Source organism: Onychostoma macrolepis, chromosome 10 (genome assembly GCF_012432095.1).
Source record: "Onychostoma macrolepis isolate SWU-2019 chromosome 10, ASM1243209v1, whole genome shotgun sequence".
NCBI lineage: Eukaryota > Metazoa > Chordata > Actinopteri > Cypriniformes > Cyprinidae > Onychostoma > Onychostoma macrolepis.
In genome coordinates, this window is record NC_081164.1 from 8,458,399 (window position 1) to 8,486,398 (window position 28,000).

The 28,000-nt window shown below is 36.1% G+C and overlaps 4 protein-coding genes across 7 annotated transcripts in view; 2 read left to right on the forward strand and 2 right to left on the reverse strand.

Moving 5' to 3' along the window:
- The window catches only part of foxo1b (forkhead box O1 b), a 42,804-nt gene extending 28,835 nt beyond the window's left edge, over nucleotides 1-13,969 (reverse strand). Inside the window, exons 1-3 of one of the 4 annotated variants that reach the window (XM_058789028.1) lie at nucleotides 12,299-13,969; nucleotides 11,691-11,842; nucleotides 1,403-1,956 (exon numbers count right to left, since the gene is read on the reverse strand). In XM_058789028.1, coding sequence (XP_058645011.1) covers nucleotides 1,403-1,956; nucleotides 11,691-11,805 — 669 coding nt within the window. In that variant the 5' untranslated portion in view covers nucleotides 11,806-11,842; nucleotides 12,299-13,969. Of the gene's footprint in view, nucleotides 1-1,402; nucleotides 1,996-5,144; nucleotides 5,188-6,381; nucleotides 6,463-11,690; nucleotides 11,843-12,298 lie in introns of those variants that run through there. The other 3 variants (XM_058789027.1, XM_058789030.1, XM_058789029.1) reach the window with 3 other exon arrangements.
- On the forward strand, nucleotides 5,626-10,918 carry vps26bl (vacuolar protein sorting 26 homolog B, like). The gene is made up of 6 exons (XM_058789031.1): nucleotides 5,626-6,110; nucleotides 7,453-7,609; nucleotides 7,722-7,886; nucleotides 7,993-8,168; nucleotides 8,285-8,427; nucleotides 8,510-10,918. Exons 1-6 carry the CDS (start codon nucleotides 5,888-5,890, stop codon nucleotides 8,651-8,653), a joined length of 1,008 nt encoding a protein of 335 aa, XP_058645014.1. The 5' UTR covers nucleotides 5,626-5,887; the 3' UTR covers nucleotides 8,654-10,918.
- Nucleotides 13,970-14,477: 508 nt separating the features above from the next.
- Nucleotides 14,478-26,641, forward strand: fez1 (fasciculation and elongation protein zeta 1 (zygin I)). Its single transcript, XM_058788892.1, has 10 exons — nucleotides 14,478-15,299; nucleotides 17,039-17,408; nucleotides 18,856-18,955; nucleotides 19,895-19,981; nucleotides 20,224-20,389; nucleotides 20,904-21,178; nucleotides 22,031-22,111; nucleotides 22,201-22,276; nucleotides 22,484-22,549; nucleotides 23,200-26,641. Exons 2-10 carry the CDS (start codon nucleotides 17,092-17,094, stop codon nucleotides 23,214-23,216), a joined length of 1,185 nt encoding a protein of 394 aa, XP_058644875.1. The 5' UTR covers nucleotides 14,478-15,299; nucleotides 17,039-17,091; the 3' UTR covers nucleotides 23,217-26,641.
- A 756-nt stretch (nucleotides 26,642-27,397) lies between these two features.
- esama (endothelial cell adhesion molecule a) overlaps nucleotides 27,398-28,000 on the reverse strand; it is a 40,267-nt gene continuing 39,664 nt past the window's right edge. Inside the window, exon 7 of the mRNA XM_058788891.1 lies at nucleotides 27,398-27,996. Within this exon, the coding sequence (XP_058644874.1) occupies nucleotides 27,543-27,996 (454 nt within the window). The 3' untranslated portion in view covers nucleotides 27,398-27,542. The remainder of the gene's footprint in view (nucleotides 27,997-28,000) is intronic.

A 28,000-nucleotide genomic window follows, 5' to 3' on the forward strand; every position in this document is an offset into this window, starting at 1 on the left:
TCGACTTACTACATACCTTTGCATGAGTGCTGGAAAAAATAGGTCACATGACTAAAACCGATGAAAATGACCACAGTTCACTCACACTGTTAGATGAATGACAGTAGTTCACTCAAGAAAAAAAAAAAAAAAAAGATAAGTTAAAGACTTTACCGGTCACACTTTTCATTATATTTCACATAATATAGTGCAAAAGATTTATAAGCATAAAAGCTTCAAATACCAGAACGCAAAATACATTTTCTACATTTGAGTTTCACAGAAGTCATACAAGTTTGGAATGACATGAGGGTGAGTAAAAAAATAAATAAATAAATAAAATGTTATTTAGCCTTATTTAACCCTCTCTCTACGTCATGCTGATGACAGAAAGCCAAACCACAAGATCTTCTGACAAGGATATTAAACAAAGATTGAACTGAACTGGCATCAGCAAATGCGCAGCTGATACTGGGTTGTTATGCATTCTTCTGAACACTGTGAGCTCGGGTCCCTCCTCTTTCGAGCCTTAAATTCCATAACAAACCGCATGTCATTCATTTACGCTGAGAGGGTATCCACAACTGCACTTTTGAAGGATAATTGTTACTGTCATATATTACGCTGCACCTTTTTCAGAGGCCTACTTTTGTAAAAAACAAAAAAAGTGCTTCATGTGGTAACACCAAAATTAAACAGTCATGTCAAAAGTATTTAACTGAATTAAATTCACTAGCTCTAAAATATAATGTGGGATAGACAGTCGTGGTTGCTAGGATGGGAACATGGTTGGTCGGGCCAGAAGCACCCAGGATCCTCTGTAAAGCTTGCCTACATTAGGTTACCAAGAAATATTACCAGTCAGGTAGAGATAATTAGGTCAGGTAAAAAGGTCATTTAGGAGGAAATACAATTATAAATAAATAAATCTTATTTCTTGATTTTGTTACATTTATACTTGAAATGATAAACAATTAATGTAAGACATATTCTCAAAAATAAATAAATAAATAAATAAATAAATAAAAAGGTTCTACAGAATAAATGTATCTTCTTTTAAAGTTTATATATTTTTACTGGGAATACAGATGAAAATATTAAGAAAATGTTTTTGTGTGTAGAAGATCAGCTATGAATTGTTCTTTTAACTAACAACTGCTCAATTTTAAAATGTAGCAAAACATTCATCCTTCTACTTATTTTGAATTACATGCCTTCTTTTTTTTTTTTTTTTACATGCCTTTTTTTTGGAGTTGGTGATCTTACAATAAAATTAAAGTACATTAATTGACACATTAAAGGATGCTTTCAGTGTGCAAAAATACCTCTGTATGTTAGTGTGTTTAAATATAACGTTTACATCTAAGATGACCTCTAACGCTACTTTTAATGGCACTTGTGCTTGGCCTTGGAGAGCCATTACCTTCCAGCCGGCTGAGCTGTTGCTGTCGCCCTTGTCTTTGAAGTAAGGCACGCTCTTCACCATCCACTCGTAGATCTGAGACAGGGTGAGCCGCTTCTCGGGGGAGCTCTCGATCGCCTTAGTGATGAGGTCAGCGTATGACATATTCCCCCACGCGTTCCTGCGAGACGAGCTGCTCTTCCTCTGGGCCGCTGCGGGGCTGGCGCTGGAGCTGCTGGCAGGGGCGGGGAGCGGCGGCACCTGTTGCGGGTGCGGCAGCTGGGGATTCGGCTGCTGGGGATGCTGTTGCTGGGGATGAACGCAGTTGTCCTGGCAGTGGAAGTCGTTCAAAAGGACGGGTTTCTCCTCCTGGTAGTCCTCGGTCTCTTCTAGTAAACTTAGGCTGTTGATAAAGTCCACGATGCCTTGCTCCGGCTTGACGGACGGTGCCGGGGAGGAGGTGTTGGAGCTCCCCGGCTCACAGAACTCCGGTCGGTGCAGCGGCCAGGTGCATGAGCGCGGCCGGGAGAGAGGCTCGAAATCCGGGTCGATGTCAACCAGCTGTTGCTGCGGTTCTGCCATCACAGAATCAAAGCCAAAGTCAGCCGACAGTCCTTAAACAGAGGATAAGTGCAGTTAAGATTTTGTCTAGTTTGCTAACTTTAACAATCGCACATGATCAGAGCTGAATGACAGAGAAGCCCTGTGTCTGATCGCGCTGTACAACTCAGCGATGTGCGGCTCGTACCATGCCTTGCGCGTTTTTAAATGTGTTATGAAGCGCTCTCAGGGTGCAGCGTGTTTTAGAGTAGAGTGAGCTAGCCACGCCCACAGCTGGAGTGACAGCCTGGACAGCCAATCACAAGCGCGTATTCAAAAGGTAAACAGAGATTGCGTTTGCATAACCCACGCTACTCCAGTTTATCCCTTTTTATGGCAAGCTCATTTAACATTTTTTTTCCCGCTGAAAACAAAGTAGTATATATGTAATGTTACTTTACGTCACTTTGTATCTATTTTCAAGTTCACTGCAGAGTAATTATAGCCCGTGCTACAGTATTTATAGTGACTAGTCACCTCTCAGTTAGTCACTATTACTTAACAAAAGTATCTGCCCCTGTTGTTACTAGGACCATTTCTCATGTCGCTAGTTCAGTAGTTAAGAAGTGAATACATATTATCTGAGAAACAGATCCCCATACTTTACAGGTCTTTGTGTGACTATCTATTTTCAGCTTCACTAATAGTATATACTTATTTCTAGTAACTAGTCAACTTTTAGTTAGTCACTTGTATTTACCGTATGAGACACTAGACTATCTATCCCAGTTGTTACTAGACAAATCTCTTGTCTCACTAGTTACGAAGTGAATAGTTAATATCCAAGCAACAGATCCCCATATGATTCAATGGCAAAAATGTGCATTTCATTACCAGTAACAGTGGAATAGTTAATTTATCATCAATATCGGCAAAGGAAAAAAAGAGTAACCAGTCTGATAAATATGCAGGCCTACTAGTGACTAACTAAATAGATATTTGCAGCTACTGGTATAGTACTAATATCTACTACATAGTTATTAAATTCGAAAATTATGCCAGTCAGTGTTTGTTTGATTGTTTACTTCTAATTAAAATTTCTATATTATCAAAAATAGGTATTAGTTTGATAGAAATAAATGTTAATATGGCTTGCCTTATATTTTCAGTTAAACAGGATTTACAGAGGATTATGACTGCCATGAAAATATTTGACCACACAGTGTAGCTTTCCATTCACCTTTTTAGTTAATATCAAATAATCACCAGTTTAATATATTTTGTTAATAGGCTTCAAAAGCGGTCCTTTCATCAAGATTTAAGAGGCTGAGTGCACTGAAACTTAAACCATTTGGCACTCATCCGCCTGTCAAATAGTCCATATATCTTGTTGGACTTGGCTTCCTAAATTTGCACTAAATCCTTTATGTTTTCAACAAAACAGGCGTGTGGTAATGATGTGAATGTAGCCGGTGTTCATGCAGAGTTGTGCCATCACTAGCTGTGCTCACTAGAGGGAGACATTAACTACATGACAGTGAGGGTGCACTTAAAAAAAAAAAAACAGGGCTCTCCAACAGAGCTTCATTACTTTTTAATAAGAAGTTTTATGATATATATATATATATATATATATATATATATATATATATTAAGTGAGTATATGATTAAAGAAAGAACAAATATATTTGAATGGGCTCAGAAAATCTACATAATTCGAAGGGAAAGCATGTTTTCATATGATTTCTTATGTGTTCTTATTTTAAAAAATAAACATATTTCTCAAAAAACAGGGCTTCATTTTGCATCTCAAGTAAATGCATCCTGATTTAAGGATGTTTAGATATTTGTATTCAAAAACAAAACAAAAATACTTAGTTTTTTTCAGTGCATGCTACATTTAATGCCAGTTTTATTAATTTAATACTAAATGACTTTAAGGCCTTAAAAAGAAGTGAACTTTTTAAAACCTGCAGAAACCGTATCCAATATTACTTTTGTTATAAAATAACATTTTGTGTGAATCAAATTATTAAAGTTAAAACCCCTAAATACAATTCGTCTTACATAAGCTACATTTGACTCTTGATAAATTCAATTAAATTTCTTACTGTTTTTCAGTGTATGCAACATTTAATGCCAGTTTTATGAATTTAAGGCTTAATGACTAGGACTTAATTTGAAAAAGAAGTGAACTTTTTAAACATGCAGAAACTGTGTCCAAGATTCAGGCATGTGATCAGCTACAAAAAAGAAGGAAAATCTGACCACGCCCCCAGCACTTATTATTAAAAACATATATTTTAGCAAATTAAAAGATATCTTATATTGTAATAATACATACTATTGTCCTGTAAAAAATAAACAGCAGCATTTAATAATTATAATAACATAATATAGCATAACAAAAAACAACAGCAATATTGTGAAATATTATTACAAATTTTTTTTAAAGTTTTCAATTATAATATTAATAATATTTAATATTAAAATGTAATGTTATTCCTGTGACGCAAAGCAGAATTTTCTTCATCATTACTCCAGTTTCCAGTGTCACATGATCTTTTAGAAATCATTACAATTTATTTGACTCAAGAAACATTTCTGATTATTATCAATGTAGAAAACTATTTTGCTGCTTCATATTTTGTGTGGAAATGGTGATACACTTTATTTTTCAGGATTTTTTGATAAATATCAAGTTTAATGAACCGCATTTATTTGCATTTATCAAATATATTAATTTAATTTGTTAATGCATTTATTAAATAAAAATCATTTTAAATGTCTTCACTCACTTTTTATCACTTTAATGCATGATCAATTAAATTATTAATTTCTCTCTCTCTTTTTAAATCTTATACAAATGTTTGAGTGTTATCATTATTTCCACAAAAATATTAAGCAGCAAAACTGTTTTTAACATTGATAATAATGAGAAATGTTTCTTGAGCAGCAAATCAGCGTATTAAAATGATTTCTGAAGGATTATGTGACACTAAAACTTCTCTTTGTAAACAACAACAGATTTATAAACGTTTCTAATAACGAATGTTGCGTTCCCAAATGCAAATTAAAGCGGCTCGAACCAAGAGCAGCTGAATCCAAACTAAAAACAGTCCTGTAACAGCAGACACGAAGCGCGTCAGACTACAGCCTATTATATAATTACATCACAACCGTCGCGAATTTTATGACAGCACTAGCAATCTCAAATTCTCACCGCCATTCATAGAAAGTTACCGGGTCGAGTAACACGCTTCAGGACTGAATCTACTCGCGTTTGGCGCTTTGAACCATTTGAACGCTTTTCACTGTCCTGCAGGTGGCGCCGCGAGCTCGCGTCCACGAGGTTTTAGAAAACAATCTTTTCGCAGTTTATTTAGGTAGCCATTTGCGCGATTTCAATCATCATACAGTAACCAACCCTTATCCCCCCCCAAAAAAATAAAAATAAAAAAAGGATCTAGGCGAATCACGTGGGTCGTCCCTTGGAGGTCGGGAAATACGGAAATCCCTGAAAAAAACCCACTTCCCTGAATATTACATAAATAACATTTTGTGTGCATTAAATTATTAAAAATTCAAATAATTAAAAGGCCTAAATAAAATGTATCTTACGTACAGTTGACTCTTGACAAAGACTAAAGGGACTTTGCTCCTGATAAATTTCAGTCGTCTCTGTAAGACTTTTATTTTGAAACAACATTTACGTGGACTATCCCGGTAGTAAATTCATTTCTGAAGCTTGTGTCTGTTTGTACATTGCTGAAAAATCCTCTGCATGTATTAATACAGAAGCCATATGAAGAATTAGCTCAAATTATTTTGAACAAGCTATTATATTCGTACATGCATTGCAGAAGATAGAGCAGCTCGCTTGTGAACAGGACGGAATTGTATTGATGTGGAATTGGACCAGGTGTTAGAATACAAAAGGATTCCAGTCCAGCACAAGGTTTCGGGATGAGCTTCTTCAGTTTCGGACAAAGTGCTGAAATTGACATAGTTTTAAATGATGCCGAGACGAGAAAAAAGGCCGAGCACAAAACAGAAGACGGGAAAAAGGACAAATACTTTCTGTTTTACGACGGGGAGACAGTCTCTGGGAAAGTCAACGTAACCCTGAAGAACCCAGGCAAGAGGCTCGAGCACCAAGGGATCAAAATAGAGTTTATTGGGCAAATCGGTGAGTGACTTACAACGACTGAACGAGCGGTGCTCGATGACGCAACGTGTGCGCTGTGATATGTGATCGTTAAATACAACTCAGCGTTTACATTTGTGTTCGTTGGTTTAGAGGTGTCGCGCGCAAATTGGTTTTGTTAAGCACGTTTCATTAAGGGGGATCCGGACTTAAGTAATAACATGTAAATATGTTGAAGTGTCAAATTACAAACACTGGTCTCGTGACATATGACACATTGGCGGTGTTTGATTCGTGAACGAATCGTTCTTACCAGTTGGATATTTTCAGTGAATCGAACGAACCGGTTCACTAAACATCGTTCAGGATTCGCTCCGAGCGTATTTTTATATTTCTGAAATAACAAGAGTAATGCATTAGTAAGCTGCTCGGAATTCAGCCAATAACTCACCGACCTGATCGGACATCCGTCATTAGTCGAGAACTGAAGAGTGAGAGGAAAATAAGTTATTATTTATATATATATATATATATATATAAGCCCAATAGCAAAAACGTTACAACTTGTAAAACCTGTACTGAAATTGGTTTATCAGCCTAAAAAGGAGCTGGACTTAGAAATAGCCTTAAAACCTTTTCAGTTAATAAAGGTAAATGACATTCAGTATAGTTCAATGTAAATGAAAATTATATTTAGATTCTAAATAAGTGTCGCGATGTTAGCTGAATCATGTTGGCAACAACCTGAAATTGGACTTTTTAAATGAAAATAAATAAATAAATAAATGCCCTTATCAATAAAACCCATAATGAACAGCACTATGTGCTGTTTGTAAAAGAATCATTGAGTCGGTTTTTTTTTCTCCTGTTCTTTTAAATGAATTGTTCAAAAGAACCGATTCTGTGAAATTAGTTGACTTCCTATCTCCAGTAAAAAGGCGGTATAATAGGAACCACACCTCTAGCTGCTCGTCTCAAGCTATGAATCCCGTTTTTATTTTCAGTAATGAACAGTTTCCTTAAAAGATACTTGTTTCTCCTTGTTATAAGTAAGGGCTGTATTTAAAGCTCTATATACCGCTAATGCATTTCTAAGAAATATGAAAAAAACTTGTTGTATGTAAAGAAAATGTCGTTTCCCCCCTGTGGCCTGTTCAATTCACCAAGATCTTTATTCAACCTTATTTATTTATTATAAAGACATAGTTTACCCAAAGAAATTGCCTTTAATAATGTCAGGTTGTTCAAAGCCTTAAAGAATTGTTCTCACTTGAAAGAATGAAACTGAATACACAAACAAAATATGAACATTTTATTAAGAATCCATGTCAAAAAATTGAGCATCTATAGTAATATTTTCCTCTCCTGTGTCTTTTTCTCCTAGAATTGTACTACGACAGAGGAAACCATCATGAGTTTGTCTCTCTGGTTAAGGATTTAGCTCGGCCTGGAGAAATGGCTCAATCTCAGACCTTTGATTTTGAGTTCACACATGTGGAGAAACCGTACGAGTCCTACACAGGCCAGAATGTCAAACTACGGTATGCTCCAGTTGTGTAGCTCAGGAGAGATTGTTTATATGAGCTCCCACAATATATTGTACACTTAAATGTTGTTTAGACGGTTTTATTATAAACTCTAATCTTCCTTCAGCTATTTCCTGCGGGCGACCATCAGCAGGAGACTGAATGACATCTGCAAAGAGATGGACATTGTAGTGCACACACTCAGCACATATCCAGAACTCAACTCCTCCATTAAGATGGAGGTGGGAATTGAGGACTGTCTACACATTGAGTTTGAGTACAACAAGTCCAAGTAAGTCAAAAACAACCAGTGGATGGGAGTTTACTTTAAAATTTTAATTTGTCATCCACTGATATCCTCTTTGCATTTTCCCTTTTTTCCTTTCTAAAAATGGCAGGTATCACCTGAAAGATGTGATTGTGGGGAAGATCTATTTCCTGTTGGTGCGAATTAAGATCAAACACATGGAGATTGATATTATTAAACGCGAGGCAACAGGCACAGGGCCAAATGTGTACCATGAAAATGACACCATTGCAAAATACGAGATTATGGATGGAGCACCTGTGCGAGGTATGAAACAATTCCTAACGTATCCGTTTCTGATGGATTAATGTGAAACATAGTCACAGCTGACTCATATTTTCTATGTTGAAATGAAGTGTACTGAATTTTCACTTTGGCTTTAGGTGAATCCATCCCTATCCGTCTTTTTCTGGCTGGGTACGAGATGACGCCCACCATGAGGGATATTAATAAGAAATTCTCTGTTCGTTATTACCTGAATCTCGTACTCATTGATGAAGAAGAGAGACGTTACTTCAAACAACAGGTTGGTCTTCACTTTACTAAATGAACAAATGAATAAATAAAAAGCTAGTAGTGATAATTATGCATCTTTTGTGGATTTTTAGGAGATTACGCTATGGAGGAAGGGAGACATTGTGAGAAAGAGCATGTCCCATCAAGCTGCCATCGCCTCCCAGCGCTTCGAGGGCTCGGCGAGTGCAGAGAAAGCACTCTCTCAAGCTAAAGAGGACGACGACAACGACAACTAAACCCAACCATGTCTTCTCATCATCTCATGTGTGTATGTGTCAGAGAGAGAGTGTGTGTATGGATTTAAAGAAGCCGTGCGCTCCCAAAATAGATGGCAACGTAAACATGATATTTCACATTCCTAAACACACCAGTTTATGATCAACAATTTCTTAAGTAGCTTTTAAAAAGGGATTAATATATGAAAAGCAAAAACACTGATTCCAAAAACCACAATTTGATATTTACGAATTCTTCTTGGCGGGTCCTCTGTGATGTTTACTTTTTGTCCGCCACCCTGGAATTAATTGACTATATTTATTTGAAACATTTCTGCAGTTCATCTAGACAAAACAAGCACATTCCACTCTCTGTTTTCCATTTACAGCGTTTTTTTTCAACTTCTGTATTGAATGTGTTGTTATTGTAGATTTGTTTTCTTTCATAACATATACACTTCATACAGTGTTCACTTTCTGTTTTTTAATGAAATGGTGTTTAACTAATTCATATTTTTTGTTATTTTATTTTTATGTACAGTATGCTTACCAATACATGCCTTTTTACTTTTGTTGCCATTCTGTAAGATAAATAATAAGCACTTCAGGGTTTTTGCCAATGTGATTTCAGTGTCTCCAGAGGGACCCTTAACTTCATATCAACCCAAAATTACACAAACATTTTTGCTTAGATTCAACAAACCAAATTAATTTCCCTACAGGTATGTAGCTAAACTAAAATGCACCTGAATTTTATTTTTATTTTGTCTGTCAGATTGTATTGATATAATGATACTTTAACAAGCTTTTCAAGTGTATAAAAATCAAATTTTAATTCAGTATTATTGCTTTTGAGTTTTTGGTATGGGAAACCAAAATGTTTGACGTTGTTGAGTAACACTTTACTATAAAGGTTCAAAATGCTAACATTAGTTAAAGGTTTCAAGAACTAAAAATTAATCTTAGTTAATGTTTATTTAATAAACTAATTATGATTCAACTGCTTATTTGTTAGTTCGTGTTGGCTAATACAACATTTACTAATGTTAACGTGCGTTTAATGTAAAAATGTACTATTTTTATGTAAAATTTAACTTTAATCAAGATTAATAAATGTTAAAGGATTTTTTATAGTTAGTTCAGGGTAACTACAGAATGACCTTATTTTAAAGTGTTACTAAGTCATTGGCTGTTCTAATGTTTCTTTAATTCTTGTCAGTTCTAGAATTCAGGTGGCATTAATGTCTTAGTTCTCACTTTTACCAACACTGGAGATCAGCTTCATATTGCATGTCACAGTTCTAACCAGTTACTAACCAATATGTACTTAAAACCTTAGAAATCTTTGACCATAACAGTACAGCTTAGCAAGTGCTGATAAAGTGTGTGATCAGGATGCAAAGCAGACGTATTAACACTTAGAGCAGTATAAGGGATGCATATACTGGACGTGATTGCACACCCATTTTTGGCTCATTATGGATGCCTTGTTAGTGGCTCTCATTATCGTGATTATTTCTTGTCGTGTTAGGACCATGGAGGGGTTTTATCTGTCTGAAAACCTGGATGAATTATCTCACGATGAGCTGCCTTTTGTGAGACTGCAATTTCACAATATCTGTCTTTTGTTAGCACTTCCATTCACGTCTTGTGTCCGGCGACGAACATTAACTAAAGATCGTGACATGCTGATCACACACTAGGTTCCGCATATTGTTTGATAAAATTGCCTCTTTTTTTTTTTACATGGCGCGTAAAGGAACCCTTGCTTTTGGTGTCAAACTAGTAAAAGATGGCGAGGCCTGTCACAGAGGGCTATGTGTAAGTGATCTCTCTGCTGTCTGTTTCACAAATCTAAAGCATCTCTTTGCAGAATACTCATGGCTCTATGTGCCACACTGTGTTTACTGACTTCACCTATATGATTTTACAAATTAGCACTGTGTATCATTTTAAAACAAAGAAGGAACAAGAAATAGTTGATTCCTAACTTTCTTTACATTCTTTATCATTGTGCAAAAAAGTGCTGCTTAAAAAGGCATTATATAACCATATTTCTATATTAATATTATGTATGTACAGTATATATTTACAGAATTGTAAGTATATGAATTGTAAGGTACTAGCATAGTTTACAAAATGGATTCTAGAAGATTCTAGAACTGTGCTAATGTAAAATACGAGTGCAGAACACACAGTCTAACTGCTCTTTCAGTACTTGTGCTGTATATGACATTTGTTTCTACTCTGATTCCTCATATTAAAAAAAAGAAGAAGAAAAAAAAATGCTCATCTTTTCCCTCATAGAAACTTTCAGTGTCATGTGTCGTCTTTTCACCTGCAGTGAACTCAGTTTGGAAAAATAAGGTGTGTAAAAGAAACTGTTTTATGGTCTTATAGTGTTGCTATCCTTCTCGTTAGATAAAAATCCACAAGGTCTATCTTATATTTGTATTTAAATCTTTCATAAAAGAACTAAAGGAGTTTGAACCGGTCTTAAAAATGAGAAGACCAGTGTTCCTAAAGTATCTTTTACCTTTAACTCATAAACTGGTGTTACATTTGAAATCCTTCTCCAACACAATTTGATTTGCATGGTAAAAAATTACTTTTTGAGGGTAATAAGCCAGCCATAGCTCTTGATAACCCCTAGAGGGCAGACTCGCACCTCATTTGCCCAAGAAGCAAATGCACTTAATAGCCAATTTGATAATAGAAGGATTAAAATGTATTCATTTGTATACAGTATTGGCTACAACGTGTAGTAATGAATGTATCTCAGTTTCCACAAAGTATTAAGCTGCACAACTGTTTTCAAAAATAAGAAGAATTGTTTCTTGAGCACCAAATCAGCTTATTAGAATGATTAGAGTAATTGTTTCCAAAAATACATCTTTGCCATCACAGGGAGAAATTAAAATAAATCAAAATAGAAAACTGTTAATTAAAAATTTTTTTTTTTAATATATACTGTATTTGCATTTTTACATGAAGATCTTACCGACTCTAAACTTTTGAACAGTAGAGGCATTTAGGTATAAGATGCTTTATTACTCACTTATTGTAAAACGTTCCAGATGGACAAGTATAAAGGCAGATACTTTAGCTGATGAGTTTTCAATAGTATGTGCAGTCCTCTGGCTTTGAGATGTTGTTATTGATCGGCTGGCCATGGTGCTGACAGCTGTATTTTCCAAGTGAATTCTGAAGCTGAGAAGAGAAACCTGGATGAGTATTGATCATAGCCGAAGTCCTCTTTCTCTACATCTGCAGAATTCAAGCCCATAGACACTAATGAGGACTGAGGAGAAATAACAAGCCTTTGTGTTCAAATCCTAACTCAATCTTGTCACACAATATACAGAGTAGCCATACAGCAGATGTTTTCCTCAGGGAGGTTATAAGCAATAAAATCCCTTAACATTTTGGAAAATTTAATCTGAAAAAAAAAAAAGGTAGTCAAAATAATATGTTGAATTATTTCAGTGGCAATGTAGTTGAGTTTAGTTTACTGATTTTCTGTTAAAAGTGTCAATGGCAGGGGCAAACAACCATCTTGACCTACAAAAAGAACTGGAGGTTCATACAGTAATCACATCATAAATATTAACTGTCAGCTAAAACAACATCTTAGCTCGATAAATCCAGCGGCCACATTGTACAAACCTATTAAGCTTTCGATGTTTGGAGGCGTGGAGCTAATGGGCCAGTTCCAATCCTTCACCAATAACCACAGCAACTGCTCCAAGCACAATGCTCAGCTGCACAAACCCGGTTACCATGGTGATGGGGCCTCCGTCATTCCGAGTCTTTTGACTGTATTGTGGAGGAGCCTTGCATCTGTGTGAGAAGGGGGAGTCTTGCACAGGAAATCAGGTCATTGTGTGTATTCCTCATTTTTTATATTATCTCTTCAGTTTTATTGCAGCTAATGTAATAAGGATGGAAAGCAAACATGCGGTATGAGATGATCTGTGGTTTGAATTTTTAAATAAAACATTATAATTTTTGTTTTCATTTTGGCAAGTGGAAAGGCTTTTGAAAGATGGTTTTGAAACTGTCTCTGCATTGAAACAATGCAGCTTTAATGATAAAAATAGGCTGATTTATGATCTAACAGTTTTGTATTTGTTGAATACATTAGACAATGATTGACACTCCCATAGCAAATGATGTCATATTTGTCTTTGAGCTTTGCAGAATATTCCTCCCCCTTCATAAAGACCCACTACTGTTACTTTCTGCTCTCTCCTCCTTATTAACCATTAATGGACTCACATGGTTTAAAGTCTGTTAGACAAAGACGTGCCACATGCATACAGCCAACAGCTATCAAATATATTAAAGCATGCTAGAATTACTAACAGTTCAGCCAGTAGTAATGCACCTGCATTTGTATTTCAGTCACGCCGCATGCTTCCAACACTGAAATGCATTTCTGAGTAAATCTGGCCACATGGACAGGAAGCTTTACTATATAAGGACTAGATGTCCTGTGATGTCTAAAGCAGCGTGTGCCACGCTTTTGTTGTTTCCCATAGTCATCTGCTCAAAACTGTGAAAGCATTGTCTGTAATCCATAAAATCAGATGCTAATCCCTGGAATACGGCAAGCCAATTTTGAGCAGCTTGTGTGCATGCAGACACATGCATGCTGGAGAGCGTCTCTATCTATATGAGTCTTTTTACAGGCTGAGACGCAGATTAAAAGCCGTGAAGGATTAAGGGCAGCAGGGAGAGTGGTGTTACACATGGGAGGTGTGGATATGTGTGACGTAAAGGGCAACTGGGCAATACTACGACCAAACTAAACGGTTCTTTATGCCCCATCAGTTCCAATAAGCCATGGTCTTTGTCTTTGCTGCGTTTCTCGGTCTTTCTGACTTGCTGGATGGCCTGCAGAGTCAGACAAATCGAGCTGGAAACAGTGGATTTTGTCTGTAGGGGTTCAAAAGTCTAAGACCACATTGACATCTGTTGTTTAATCTGTGATTAATTATCTAATATAAACCCGGAAATGGAAAGTTTTAGGGGAAGGAATTTTATTTGTATTATTTTGGATTTGGTTTGGTCAGTTGTTGATGTGTTTCAATGTGCTATATAAATAAAATATACTTACTTTAGGATTTTTACATTTTTTAATCTAGGGATACATTAATTATAATAAGGTTTTAGTAACACTTTACAATAAGATCTCATTTGTTAGTGCATTAGCGTATTAACTACCAATGAACAACATTATAGCTTTTATCAATCTTTGTTAATGTTCCCTGAAAATACAATTAAATAAAAATACAGTTGTACATTGTTCATGTTTGTTCACAGTTTATCAACAAGTTTTGAAATGATGTTAGTAAATGTTGAAATTAACATTAACTAAGATTAATAAATACTGTAGAAGTACTGTTAGCAAATGAAACCTTATTGTAAAGTGTTACCATAATTATTTTCATGTTATGACCAAAATAAATCATAAATGGCACATTAATAAAATTCTATACTATTTTGTTTAAATAAACTAAAAATAAAACACAAAAACTAAAACTAATCATATTAATTGCTACAAGGCAAGGGAATTTGGGTATCACAACATTATAATGTACATTATTAAGTGATTTAACTGATTAATAAATGCTATATAAATATTGTTTGAGTTAACTAAATATAGTTAATTCATGTAAATAAATGAAACCTTATTGTTAAGTGCTACCGGTGTTTTTAAAGATGAACCTTAAATGAGTGGTAAATGATGGCAGAAAACAATCAGAAAACAATCAGCCAATAACTGATATTATAATATTTAAATCATATAAATGTTATTTAAACAAAGAAATGTGGACTTAAAACCCAATAAAACATTTAAATTCTGCACGTTCTATAGGTCACTAAACAAATAACCAAATTTGTGAAATTTGACAATGTTAATTTCAACTTTTCGTTACATTTTTCGCATTTTCACTTGTGGTCTCTGACTTACTACTACTCTATATGACCCTGCAACATTATTAAAACACTGTAATCTTGCCAGATTTATAGCTTTAATTTCAATAGTAATGACTGACAGTAAGCAGCCAGCGTACATGTTGTTAGCACGGCTTCCTCATTGAAAATCCCTCGAGCGTGCTTTGAGGGGTAATGAGAAGGGGATCCAGCCAAGAGACCCCTGATGTGGCTGATGACAAGCGAGTTCAAGGTGTGAATAAAGCCCCAATACAGCTTCTCTCCATTACCTCTCACTGTTTTTTTTTGTCCTTCCTCATGAATATGGAGGGATTTGGCTTATGGCAGACAGAGAGAAAGGGAGCAGGAGGGGTAGGGGGCGGAGAGAGTGAGGTGCATGAGGAGAGGAGCAGAAGGGGGAGGGTTGGCGAGGAGGATGATTCCGTCAGTTGCCGTACCAATGCGCAGGCTCCGTGGAACAGGAGAGGACGGCTGCTGCTTAATGCTCAGAAAACAACACTCTGAGCCTTGACTGGCTTAGACAAGACGCCGTGGACTAGAAGAGCGGCCATCACGACACGGAGCTTCTGTGTGTGTGTGATGGGAATGATTGTGTCTGCTGTCGTTTCACCCTGACCAAGATTTGCTGATGGTGGTTTCTCTCTGACTATATTGGAATAGGAGGGGCTGTTTCTACCCAGATACACACGGAGAGATTCTTCTGCAGGTAATTTGTTCCTCCCTCTCTCTCCTCCATCACTCCGTCTCCATCCCGCCATTGTTTTCCCATTATTCCTACTGGGAAATGGGTTAACCTTCATCTCCATCCGTTCTGCATCCATCCCTTTCCTTTTTCCATTTAATTCTGTACATATTTCTAGAAAAAAAAAATAGAATTATTATTTTTCACTGCACAATCTGAATATTCTTCCAGTTGGATAATCAAAAAAAAAATAAAAATAAAAAATTTAAATCCATGTGGTGTGACCTAAAGAAATACAAAAAAAAAATTACGGTGATGTATTTTATCTCTCCCATGCTTTATGATCCGCCATATTTCTTCCCATCATGGCTCGTCAATTCATCTTATCTCGTGACATTGTTGTGTTCATATTCATATTTCACAACACAGGTCACGCCTGCCACAAGCACCGTTACCTGGCACTCATAAATTCATGCTGTGATCCAGATTTAGCAGTGTGTTTGAGAAATATCTCTTGCATTTTTTAGCACTGTGATACATATGAATGTAATACACATTTAGTGACGTCACTCAGTGGAGGTCCCACAGCAAAAGTGTTTTATTCCATTGCCACAGTTTGTTCCATCGATTGATTTAAGGTCAATATGCTATTTAAACTCTTGCTCAATTCCACCTCCTTCCTCAGGAAGTGTGAACAATTTATCAATGTAGCATTGGATTGCCTCTTTGCTTTGGTCATTGGAAGTTTTTTTGAATGGGTTTTGGCCAAAGGCACAGAATTATGGGTGGGGGACACACAAATCAATCGGTAGCCAAAAACCAGGAAGTGACAAAAGGTCATTCCCTTAATTCTAACATAGTACACTACAGGCAGACACATGCACATTAGGGTAATAGAGTGTTTTAGTGGAATGGAACTTTGCTGACTAATGTAATGTTGGGGTAAAAGCTTATGCAAGCCTGTTTTAAATGGATTTCTATCCTGCAGTCTTTTAGCTTGACGTTAAGCCTGATCAAGCCTTTCGAGCTCATTCATGGGAACTGTCAGATCACAGGTCGGAAATGCAGGAAATAAAGATTGGATGTTATAATAACTCTCAAACTGAACTTGTTTATTTCAATGACGAGTGAATTTTTGTGGAAATCATCTTGACCTAAATAGAACGTAAAGCATTTGTTTTGGGTGAATCAGAATATAACAAGATGCAGTTTTGCTAAGAAGTGCTCATATTGTACCATTTAATTTGTTCAAAATAAGAGTGGATTATAAGGCAGTAATGATTGCAGAAAAAAAGTTAATGTATCCACATTTATTATTTTTTTCATGTTAAAGAAAGTGAATTTGAATTAGCAGTAGCTATAATTGCTGGTTGACTTTGGCTGCCACAGTCCCAGAATTCATTGGGAAAAATCCCAGAGGTTCTGCTGAATCAACCGCCACGCAAATTAAACACAATTACTTTCACTCTGCTTGAGCAAAATGCAGTCATTCGTGTTCCCTGCTCACTTAGTGGAAAGGAAGGGAATTAATTTAACGAGATGTCATTTGAGAAAAACTGTATTTCATAGTCTAAATGTTCATAGTTAAAAAGCCTCACAAAATGTTCTTGACTCTGAAGAAGGCATTACTGTTATATAACATCATTTTCAGAGAAGTGAAAAATCTATTTGAATTACTCAACATTTTAAATCTACATTTTATGTTTTAGATGAAGATTTGAGATGTTGAATGACAGATTGACAATTATCATATTTTTAATTAGGGATTGTTGCAGCGACAATCTCCACGTGACTGTGTGATTAAGAGGGCATCAGGATGGAGGCCCCTCTGGTGTGCCTGGATGAGGAATTCGAGGATCTGCGACCCTGCAAGATGGAGGAGCTCGAATCCGAGCAGCCTGCCTACCGGCCTCACAAAACCATTCCTCTGGCCCCGCTCTGCCGCGAAGAGTTCTCAGAGCTGGAGAACTTCTCTGAGATGATGAGCTTCAAGTCCATGGAGGACCTCGTCAATGAATTTGACGAGAAGCTGAACGTGTGCTTCCACAATTACAACACCAAGACAGAAGGTCTGGCACCTGTTCGCAACCAATCGCATACCGAAGAGGATGAGGAGAGGCTTCAAGATGAAGAGTAAGATCTTTTCTGTTCCATTTCTAGTAAATACATGTAGATAGTGAATGAAGTTTGATGCAATTAGCATCACGTTTTTGCACCACTAAAAAAGTAGCATGGATACTGTTATGACTGTGCTGATGAATATGCCTATCCAGTTGGCTGTCTCTTTGCCAATCAAAAGTGAGGACATGTCTGACATCCTTGCCAGCTCGCCTGCCAATCAAATTGTATAAAAACACCCTTTGTCCATCACCAGCGCCTGTCTGTGTGCGTGTGTCCACGGTTTGGCCGTGAATTATTCAGCAAATTTTTATACGCCTCAGTGCTTTTGTTTGTCCTGACTTGTCTGTGCTGGCTGCCTGTCACCATCCTCTCTCTGCCGTCAAATCTGCCTCTCGCAAAATAGGACAAAAAAAATCCCTTGGTCTAAATATAGCATACATTATTGTTGATTTAAAACAGTCAAAACATCATCCCTAATTGAGGCTGTAAAGGCAAAAATATACACTAATATTAGCAAGTAAACAAAAAAGAGCATAAAATGTGAGAAAATTAGATTCAAATCAACATTTTATTATACTTTTTGTAGCCTTATAAGAGATCAAATTGAACATGTCACTGGGTTTTCCAGTATTTGAGCATCTTGCTCATTACTCTCATAGTTTGTGCTGTAAATATGCCGTTGATTTATGATTTGTTAGCATGTTATTTTCTGCGTTTCCCACTGTGATGTGTTCTCATTGCCCGTGGCTTTTGTTCTTGGCTTGTATTCAGACACAAATCTGTCTCTGCGCTAGAATTCAGCCTGTGGCTGTGCATCTGATGAATTACAGAAGCCAGCCTGCTGCAATTCTCAGTATATATATCTATATATATATATATATAGATTGATTATTTTATTTTTAATTTTTTTACCTGTGGTTGGTAAATATTCTAGATAAGATGTTGCCTTTGGAGATCTCTAGACAGTAAACAGAAATTAAACTCTTTCCGACAATGACATATGGGTAGACAATGAGTCTGTACCAGTTTGGTGTTGTTGCAGGGCTGGAATGGAGGCTGGTAGGCTTGTGTCTGTGTGCCCTCAGAGGATCAGCACACTTTGAATGGCCACTTGTTCCCTGGATGACTAGACAGAGGCACAAAGAAAGTGTGGAGAGTAATTTCAGTGTGTAGATAGAAAATAGAAAAGAAAGAAAAGAGAAAGAAATCGTTGTCACTAGCCCAGTTATATAAACATGCAAACCAGCTACTTAAAGAACATCTTAAAATAAACATGACAAATTTTAATTAATACATATAAATGAAATTTCTCAGTTAATGAAGTGAGTGCTTATTAAAGGTGTTGTAAAAGAATGTATAATTCATAATTCTGAGTTGGAATGTCTCATATTTGTTCCATTTTCACTGTGTGTCGGTTGGAACATTGTGTATATAAATGTCCATGCATGTGTTTTTGTAGCGTGTGGGATGCTCTGACTGACAACTACATCCCCTCCTCTGTGTCCAGCTGGGACGACCCCACCTCAGAAACGCTGAACGGCAACCTCTCAGATCAGGAGGTAAACATCTGCTCTGCTCTGATAACATTCATGGTGTTGACATAATATACTGCAGGGTTACTGTGTAGATTAATGCTATAGAACATGACTATAAGTTAGAGTACAATAACATGTTAGGGACAACAGAATTTTTACCAATGCAGAAACAGCTTATTATTATTGATATTTATATTACATTATTTATAGTAACTTAATTTTATAATGTGAATTTTATCACACAGTGATATTACTATTTAGATTACTTAAATATTAATATTATTATTCTGTTGATATCAATAAATATTATTTATTGTTAAAGGTAATTTATTAATAATATTAATTATATTGTATTGATGGAAGTTATCACTGATGCATTGGCCATCAAAAACATATCTTGAAATATCTTTCTCCTTATAATTGAAAAAGCATTTATTTCCTCTGAGCAAATGACTGCAGGACTATATAAAGACTACAGCTTTGCCTTCTTGATTCAGGGTGTGGTTTGTATATTTATGCCAAATGGACGGCAGATACAGTCACTCGCTGCCAAAAACCCAGCCTGATCTACTTTCTCTGGCAATCAGCCTGTCCCAAGCTTTGCAATAACCAGTTTAGACACCACAAAAAACTAACTGGCATACATTTTTATATTTCGTCATCATGTGATATGAACAGTTACAGTCTTTGTATAATATTATACAGATTATGAACTAATGCAACTGGTCAGATGTGAAATGAGGTAATCTAATGCTAGCTTTTGACTAGTTTAGCGAAGGCTCTGCTGTACATCATCGCAGGCCAGAAGAGTTGTCAAGCTAACATTTGAAAGCACTCTCTCCAGCACATTACCAACGAGTGCAATGGAGCCATTACTCTCTACCATCTTGTCATATTGATACGGCTGATGCTCCTAAACACGTTGTGAAGATTTTCATGAACGTATTTGTCTTGGTTTTAAAGATACATGAAAAAGAAGAGGAGGAGATGAATGAGAAGAATGAGAATGCCAATTGTCTGAGTGACGAACCTCTTATTACAGCTGATCAGGTGAGCCTAAACTTGGTATTTGTGACAAACTAATGGTCGATACATTTAGCCTAATACTGTATTTTTACATCGAGCAGGTTTACGCTTGAACAGTAACCTAGCTTTAAAGCTATGCTATATTTAAAATCAAGTGTGCTACATTGATCCATTGCATTTCAAAGCTAAAATTCAAAGCTGTAGTTCTGTTGTGTCCTCAATTTTTTTAAACACCCACTGAAATCTGTCATTTATTCTCCCACCAGGTGATTGAGGAGATTGTGGAGATGATGGAAAACTCACCAGACCCTGGAGAGACAGAGGAAGAGGAGGAAGATGATATCGCAGTGTCTTCCTCTAAAAGCAGCCCCTCTCTGTTGGAGGAGATCCGCATGCTGTCTCAGGCCTCCAACAACAACTGCTCCTATGAAGGTGCTTGTTCAAACCTGCAATTAATAAATATATGTGAAGCTCAGGGTGACTTTTAAAAGTTGTCATGAATCTTCAGATGAAACTAGATGCAAGGATGAAAGTTTGAACACTTAAACAAGTACTGCTTTAAATGTAGTTGATGTATACAGTAAATGGACTAGGTACAGAGTATGTTTATCTTTATGAGTAAAAGAAGTACCTTGATATTACCAGATCAAGGTCAATGTAAACATGCTCTACATCTCCCCAGGAAAAGAAACAGGTGCCTATTGAGTACACAGAGAGGGTTGCTATTTTAAACCATGTTGTTTCAGCATTTCTTTATCCCACAGACTGATGAAACCGATCATGTTTTTGAAACCAAAAACGCAGTAGAGCAAAAACGAATGAAAAATAGCCCACGTCAACTGAGAACGACACTTTCTTTAGAAACATTGCAACATTAGTCACAGTGTGAAAGTCAAGTGTTGCTCGCTTTGATCAAGTCTTATTAAACCGAATGCTTGTCATGCAGGTCTGAGGCTGATGCCCAGCTCGGCGCTGCTTGACATCTTGTGTCGGATGGAGGCGGCGATACGAGAGTATTCGGAGGAACTGGTGGCCCAGCTGGCCCGGAGGGACGAGCTGGAGTTTGAGAAGGAGGTGAAGAACACCTTCATCACAGCTCTGATGGAGGTCCAGAACAGACAGAAGGAGCAAAGGGAGCTGAGCAAGCGCAGGCGTAAGGACAAGGCCATGAGTCTACAAGGATCTACCCGATCCGAGAAGACCGGGAGCATGCCTGCAAAAGTAAGAGTGCTGAAATGAACTGCATGATGTTTACCTCCACAGACATCTCTCTCTGCGTTTAATGGATCTTGCCCCATTACTCTTCAGCTGCACTTAGCACTTACTGGAAGTGTAGAGGAAGCATTCCCCTGCAGTATGAGCTGTGGAGGCAATACCAGCTTCCTCTTACAGTAATGCCACTGTGATTCGATTACATCATGCAAGAACTGCATCTCTGCGTCCTCATCCTCCATGTTCTCACAGGGATGAGTTGATCATTTTAGTCATTTTGTACACAGTGACTAGAGTTAGTAAATGTGGCAACTTGTGAAGCTCAAATTGAATATATTATGTTTGCACACTTTTCCTGAACTCAGAAGCTTAGGATTTTAGCTAAAATATTATTATATAGCCATTTTATGACTGATAATTTATAAATAAATAATTTTTAAATTAATTTAAATTATATAATTTTTTGGAGAATTAATATAATTTTAAAAGCAAATATATATATAGGTATATATATATATATATATATATATATTTTTTTTAAATTATTATTATTAATTCTCAAAAAATACTTTCAAAAGCTTAAATAAATGGCATCACAACATTATAATGAACAGTATATATAATGTAAAATAAATATTATAATATTTATTATTACACGATTTTAATCATTTGCTGAAAGAAATTTGCAGATACTCACATAAGACATAATTTCAGAACTTTCTGCATCATTTCTAGATCCCCAATTGAATTCTTCCAGCTCTTTTCTCTAGTTTGGCGTAGGATGTGCACACACAAGGGATGCAGTGCTGTACAAAATGTGAGATTCTGGTTATTAATATTTGATGTTTTAATGTTTTTCAGCGCTTCAGCATGGAGGGTCTGTCCAACATCCTGCAGACAGGCATCAGACAGACCTTTGGGACCTCAGGGACAGAAAGACAGGTAAGGAGGAGCTTTTATGTTCAGTTAATGTTCCGAACTAAACTTGCGTAAACTCTGTCTGATTGTTTTTTCATATGTGTGTTCAACAGTATCTAAACACAGTCATCCCATACGAGAAAAAAGGGACTCCTCCATCTGTGGATGACTTGCAAATGCTCACAAAAAGTAAGAGTACTGAACTGCACTAATGGCATTAAAATTGAGTCAAAGTGAATCCAACTTTTCTGTAGAAATCACCATAATATTTCAAGTTTATTTTGTTAATATTTGCGAATATTGATTTATTTAATCCTTAAAATCAAATAATAACAAATTTAGGCCATCAAAGGAAAACAAATAGTGACCATTATTTCAACTGATATTGTTTTTCAGTTCTTTATGCCATGAAAGAAGACAGTGAGAAGGTCCCGACCCTCCTGACTGACTATATACTAAAAGGTCATTCAAATTTTTTTTCCACCATAATTAAACTAACTTTTAAAAATAGTTCTGTATTATTATTTTTTTAAATGATGTTTTAAATGGTATTTTGTTAGTTTATGGTGTTTTTAATTGTCATATTTTTTATATAGAAGTATTATTACTGTGGCTCTAAAATAGGCTATAAGTTGAAAACACTTTACCAGCTAGGAAGTGTCATTTTTCATAATGTATATTTCTATCTCAATTTAATTAAATAACTGGATTCACAGAATATCCCTGTTCAAAATTTTGTCATAAATAACACACCTGCATTATTATTTTTTTGTTTTGTTTTCATTTTGAGTGTTTTTGTCAGTTTTATTAGCGTTTAGTTTTTTATATGTCTATATAGTATTTATTTATTCATTTTTTATTTCAGTTTTAGTTATTTTAGTGCATCATGTTCAACTTTATGAAATGAGAAATGCTGCTTTGGCAACTAGCTGAAATAAAATAAGGTTAAGGTTGTTTTATATTTTATTTCATTTCAGATAACGTTTATTTTAAAATGTTTTTATGGCTTTTGTTTTACTTAACTATAGTTATATAGTACAGTATTTAAATGTATCTGAAGTACATGCACAGCATTGAGACCATTAACACATTATCACGTCTCCACCCTGCAGTTCTGTGTCCTACCTAAAGTCCTGAGCGTGTGCTGATGGTGAGACTGTGGAGAGGTCGGGTGTCTTCGTTCTTCCTCTCTCAGTTCTCCAGCCCAGCTGCATGAGCTCTCTTATCCAGTATCAGCGAGGGACCCTGAACATCTAACCATCCTTCTCTTGCTTATCTAATGACCTTTGACCTTGCTCATCTCACTGCCCTTCCTGTATTCACATATCCACGAGGTTCATACCACAGCGCCTGGTGCTTTACATGTTTTCTACTACGTACGTTACTACGGGCCAAAAGCCATATGGAACGTGTAAGGGTAACAGGTGAACTATAATCGGTTTAACTCTACGATCAGGTAATATTTTTATTTTTATTTTTAAATATACATCTAACATAAGGCATTTTACATACTACTCAATCATTCACATCCGTTCTGAACACAGGTGACGATGAGAAGGGCATTATTCACAATCTTCTTCAGGCATAGATGTATTGATTCGAGAGCACATTTGAAAATAATCCATCCATAATTTCTGCTTTTGCCGTTTTAGTATTGTGGCTTCATTTCAGCCAAGGTTGGCTGAAAATACAGCATGTTTTAGTGTTCTACATTAATGCCAAGTTATAGGGAGAAACCTTGTGACTTTTCTTATTTTGGGTAACTTGAGACTTTTTTTCATCCTATGTATGAAATATACAGTTATACATAACGTGATTTCTTTGACCATCCATTTGTCTAATAAAACCTTTTTTGTTAGTTTTTTTTTTTTTTTACTCTTAACATTAACTGTCATTCATGCCTTGTGCTTACATCTTTAATGTATATATTTCTTATTTACTAAGGGACATGGAGGAATGTGAAGTATTGCTGAGTTATAATTCCAATAAATGTCAAACCCTGTGAAAGCCTGAATGACTGTTTTCATTGTAATATCGCAATATTCCACTAGAGGGCAGTCATATGCAGGTTATTATAATTCATCGTACATGCAAACTTAAACTTAAATCCGCGTTAAACGAGGATTTTTTTTTGTGGCGTCTAGTTTAATATTGTACTTTAAAATTAAAATTAAATTAAAACAATAACTGGTGACATCAAAACTGTTGATACTCATTAGTTGGAAAAAGTTTTCAGAGTCATGCTCGTATGTGAGTGACTTCCCTTTCTAGTTCTGCTTAAACCAGTGTAAAAAATGAATTAATTTTATTTCTTTATTTTATTAATTTCATTTGTCCCCTGGAACAGATATCATACCTTTCTAAAGGAATATTTTTTTTCTGATATACTGTCCATGTCTAGGCCTACTACTTTTGTCTGTTGAAATTGTATTCATCATTTCAATTAACTAAAGTTAATTCATTTCCCCCCGGTTTCACAGACGAGGCTTAAACTAGTCCCGGACTGAAATGCATGTTTAAGCTGTCTCAACTGAAAATATCTTGCTCTGACATATCTTAAAATATGTCAGTGTCATTGTTCTGTGTCAAGATGCACACCTTAATGTTGTCTTCTAAGGCATTTTTGTAAAAGTTGCTTAAATATCTTAATTTAACTAAGGCCTAGTCCTGGTTTAAGCTAAGCCCCGTTTGTGAAACCGGGCCTCAGTGTCTTAACAACGGAATATCTGAACTATATCATGTTTGATAACAGACAAAAACAGAGGAATTCATTTTTGCTCATTTTAAATGCTGCAGTCTTGTTAGCTTATCTTAGCCATTCTGAGTCTGACCCTGACTAAATATTACACAGCTTGCGCTTATTTACGTAACGCCTTAGGTTATCTTTTCCACATATTATTAATAATGGGCCACCAGAAATGTCGTAAAAAGAAGTTATAACAGTATCTTACCTTCTGCTCTTTTCTTTTTATAGCAAGTCTTAACCGTTTGCTTAGACACTTTCCAACGAAAAGCGCGCGAAAAATAATACAATCGGCGGCCATCTTTGAAACGCCTCTCGAGCATGCAAGTGCGGCTCCTATCTCTCTGAATGGGGAACCATCAAATTCTCCAAAACTGTTCACTAAGCTTACGATTAAATTTCATATTTGAAATCTGTCAACAACTGTATCATAAATGTTGTTTCTTTTGCTCAAAAAGCGTTATAAAAAGTTTATTTTTCAAGCTAGATCAGCCAGTGCGCATGCGCACGTCTCAGAGCGCTGTTTCTATAGCAACCGGGACTTCTAACTGCAGCTGCAGTGACGCGCTGACTTTACCGATTAGCCAGCGATTGGCTGTTTCATTCAGAAGGCGGGGCTTCACGTCTTGGATATTCTATATTTAATCTTTATGAGGACCTTTATCCGCCATCAAAAAACATTAATTTACTTATTAGTAAGCATTAACATAAACCTAGGTCACTGTAGGTCAATATACCATGGACTGGATCACAACAAATACATACATGATATGTTAGATATCATACAAAATATATGTTACATTTCTGACTCTACAGAACATTACTACTATGTTTCATTGTAAATGAACAGACTGCATGTTTACAGCCAGTTTCTTTTAATCAAAAATATGAATACAAAGTGTTTTCATGTCTGCTGACAGTAAATAGTCATAAATACAGAACAGTTTGAGGTTGTCCAGTCTGCAGATGACAAAAAGATTGACATGGGTACAGACAATAAAACATTTCTAATAAAATAAAGTAAAATAGTTTGTGCTTGAAAAACAGTCAGTCGCACTGTACATACAACATACTTCAAAAAATTACAGTAGTGGTTTAAAAAGCATTTATGAAAAAAAAAAAAAAAACCTACAACATGATTTTTGTCATACAGATGCGCTATTGTGATTTATTGTATAGTCTGCTATAGCCTACTTAAAGTAACCATGAACCCATTTTACTTCCATAATATGACGTATTTCTGAAAAACTGGGATGTTCAGTGATGTGCATTAAGAAAATAAATACGAGTTCATGTTTCACTGGTGCATTTATTTCCTGGAAACTGGATGTTTTAGCCTTATGACCTTCATTTGCAGCCTAATAATGCCATATTTCTTAAGCTACCATTACTTTTGTTAAAAATTTCTAGCAGTGCTCTGAAACAATGCTGATAAGAATGTCAAGAAAAACTAATATCCCCACATCAACAGGAACTCTTTGGTTTAAACCAGAAAAAAATCATGAACTTCTTTACTGCGAAATTATGAAATGACCACAGACCTAGAGTGAGAAGTAAATACCTTATTTACAGTAAGTTAAAGGAATGTTTACAGTTTACATATTCAGTACAATACATTAGTTTTAAATATCATCATGGGGTACAAAAACGCTATATAAATAAAGATACCACCAAATTCTACACTTCTAAATTGAAAAAAGCTACCTCACATCTCTATAACAACAGGTTTATTTCTAAATATTTGGCCAAAAAACATTTAAAAGGCAAATATAGCAACTTAAGTCACATTTTAAGTGATGTCCTTGACATTCCCTTAACATATGCTGCGATGAAACATATGCTATCCACCTTCATTTTAACATAAGAGTGGGTGCAGCCATTCAAACTAAATAGCTTACTTCCGCATTGAAAAATAAGGTGGACTGATTGCATATGTATTAAACATATGTAAACGTAATTATTCATGAGGAGTGTCTGTAAATAATGTGGAATAGACCTTTCATTTGTTTTCATCAAGGCAAGTTAGCATCTTTAGTTAGTAAAATAACAATCAGTACAGCAGTAACAATAAAAAGAACAAATCAAATTAAGTGAAAAAGTGAATAATTCCAATAGTGTTGTCAAACGATTAATCACATCCAAAATAAATGTTTTTGTATACATAACGTGTGTGTACTGTGTATATTTATTATGTGTATATAAATACACACACATACAGTATATATTTCGAAAATATTAACATATATTTATATTCATAATTTATATTATATATAAATATATTTAATATATAAACATAACATTTTTCTTAAATATATACATGCATGTGTGTGTAATTATATACACATATATTATGTAAACAAAAACTTTTATTTTGGATGTAATTAATCGCAATTAATTTTTTGACAGCACTAAATTCTTTTTTTTGGTCGGCGTCTTTTTGTTTACAGCTAAGCAAGTTCCACTTAAGAGAAAGTAGAGGATTTTCTGTAATACTTTGAACAGTAAAAAAATACAAAACAATAAAATGAGCATCTTTACATATATTTGCTTACTTTTTTTATATTGAGAAAAAAAAAAAAAAAAATTGCATCATACAGTTTCCATACAGAGGCAATAAGCTTATCGGTTCCAATTCATCCTTTCCAATGTGCTTCAGTTTGTGGGATCGCAGACATGATGTCCTCTTCAGAAGTCCAGAAGAAATGTTTGGTCCTACACCAGAGAGCCAGCCTGGTTTTGCGCTGGCACCATGATGGGTACCCCTCCCATGCGGGAAATGTTGGCAGCAGTTACGGTGGTGGGCAGCACGGGCGGACGTGGAATCTGAGGCTGGGCGGGGGCTGGCCGGGGCACTGAGGTGTGCTGGGAGCCTCCATTGATGCTGGGGGGTCCCGAGGGTCCACGGGGAAGGATCGGGTTGGTGTTGTAGCCTGGCAATGTGCGCTCCAGGGTGGCATCTGCTGGAGGCTGCAAGCGGTAGCCGGCTGTGCTGCCCGTGGCCGTGAGGATGGACGCGGTGTCGGAGTGAGGGTAGTGGTGGTGGTTCTGGGTGTCTCGTGGGTAAGAGCTGGTGTGAATGGAGGACAGGGTGCCGTTTTTAGAGATGATGTCAGATCCAGTGCCACTCTTGGCCCATGAGACACGTTTGGGAGCCTGAGCATCCTCTCTGT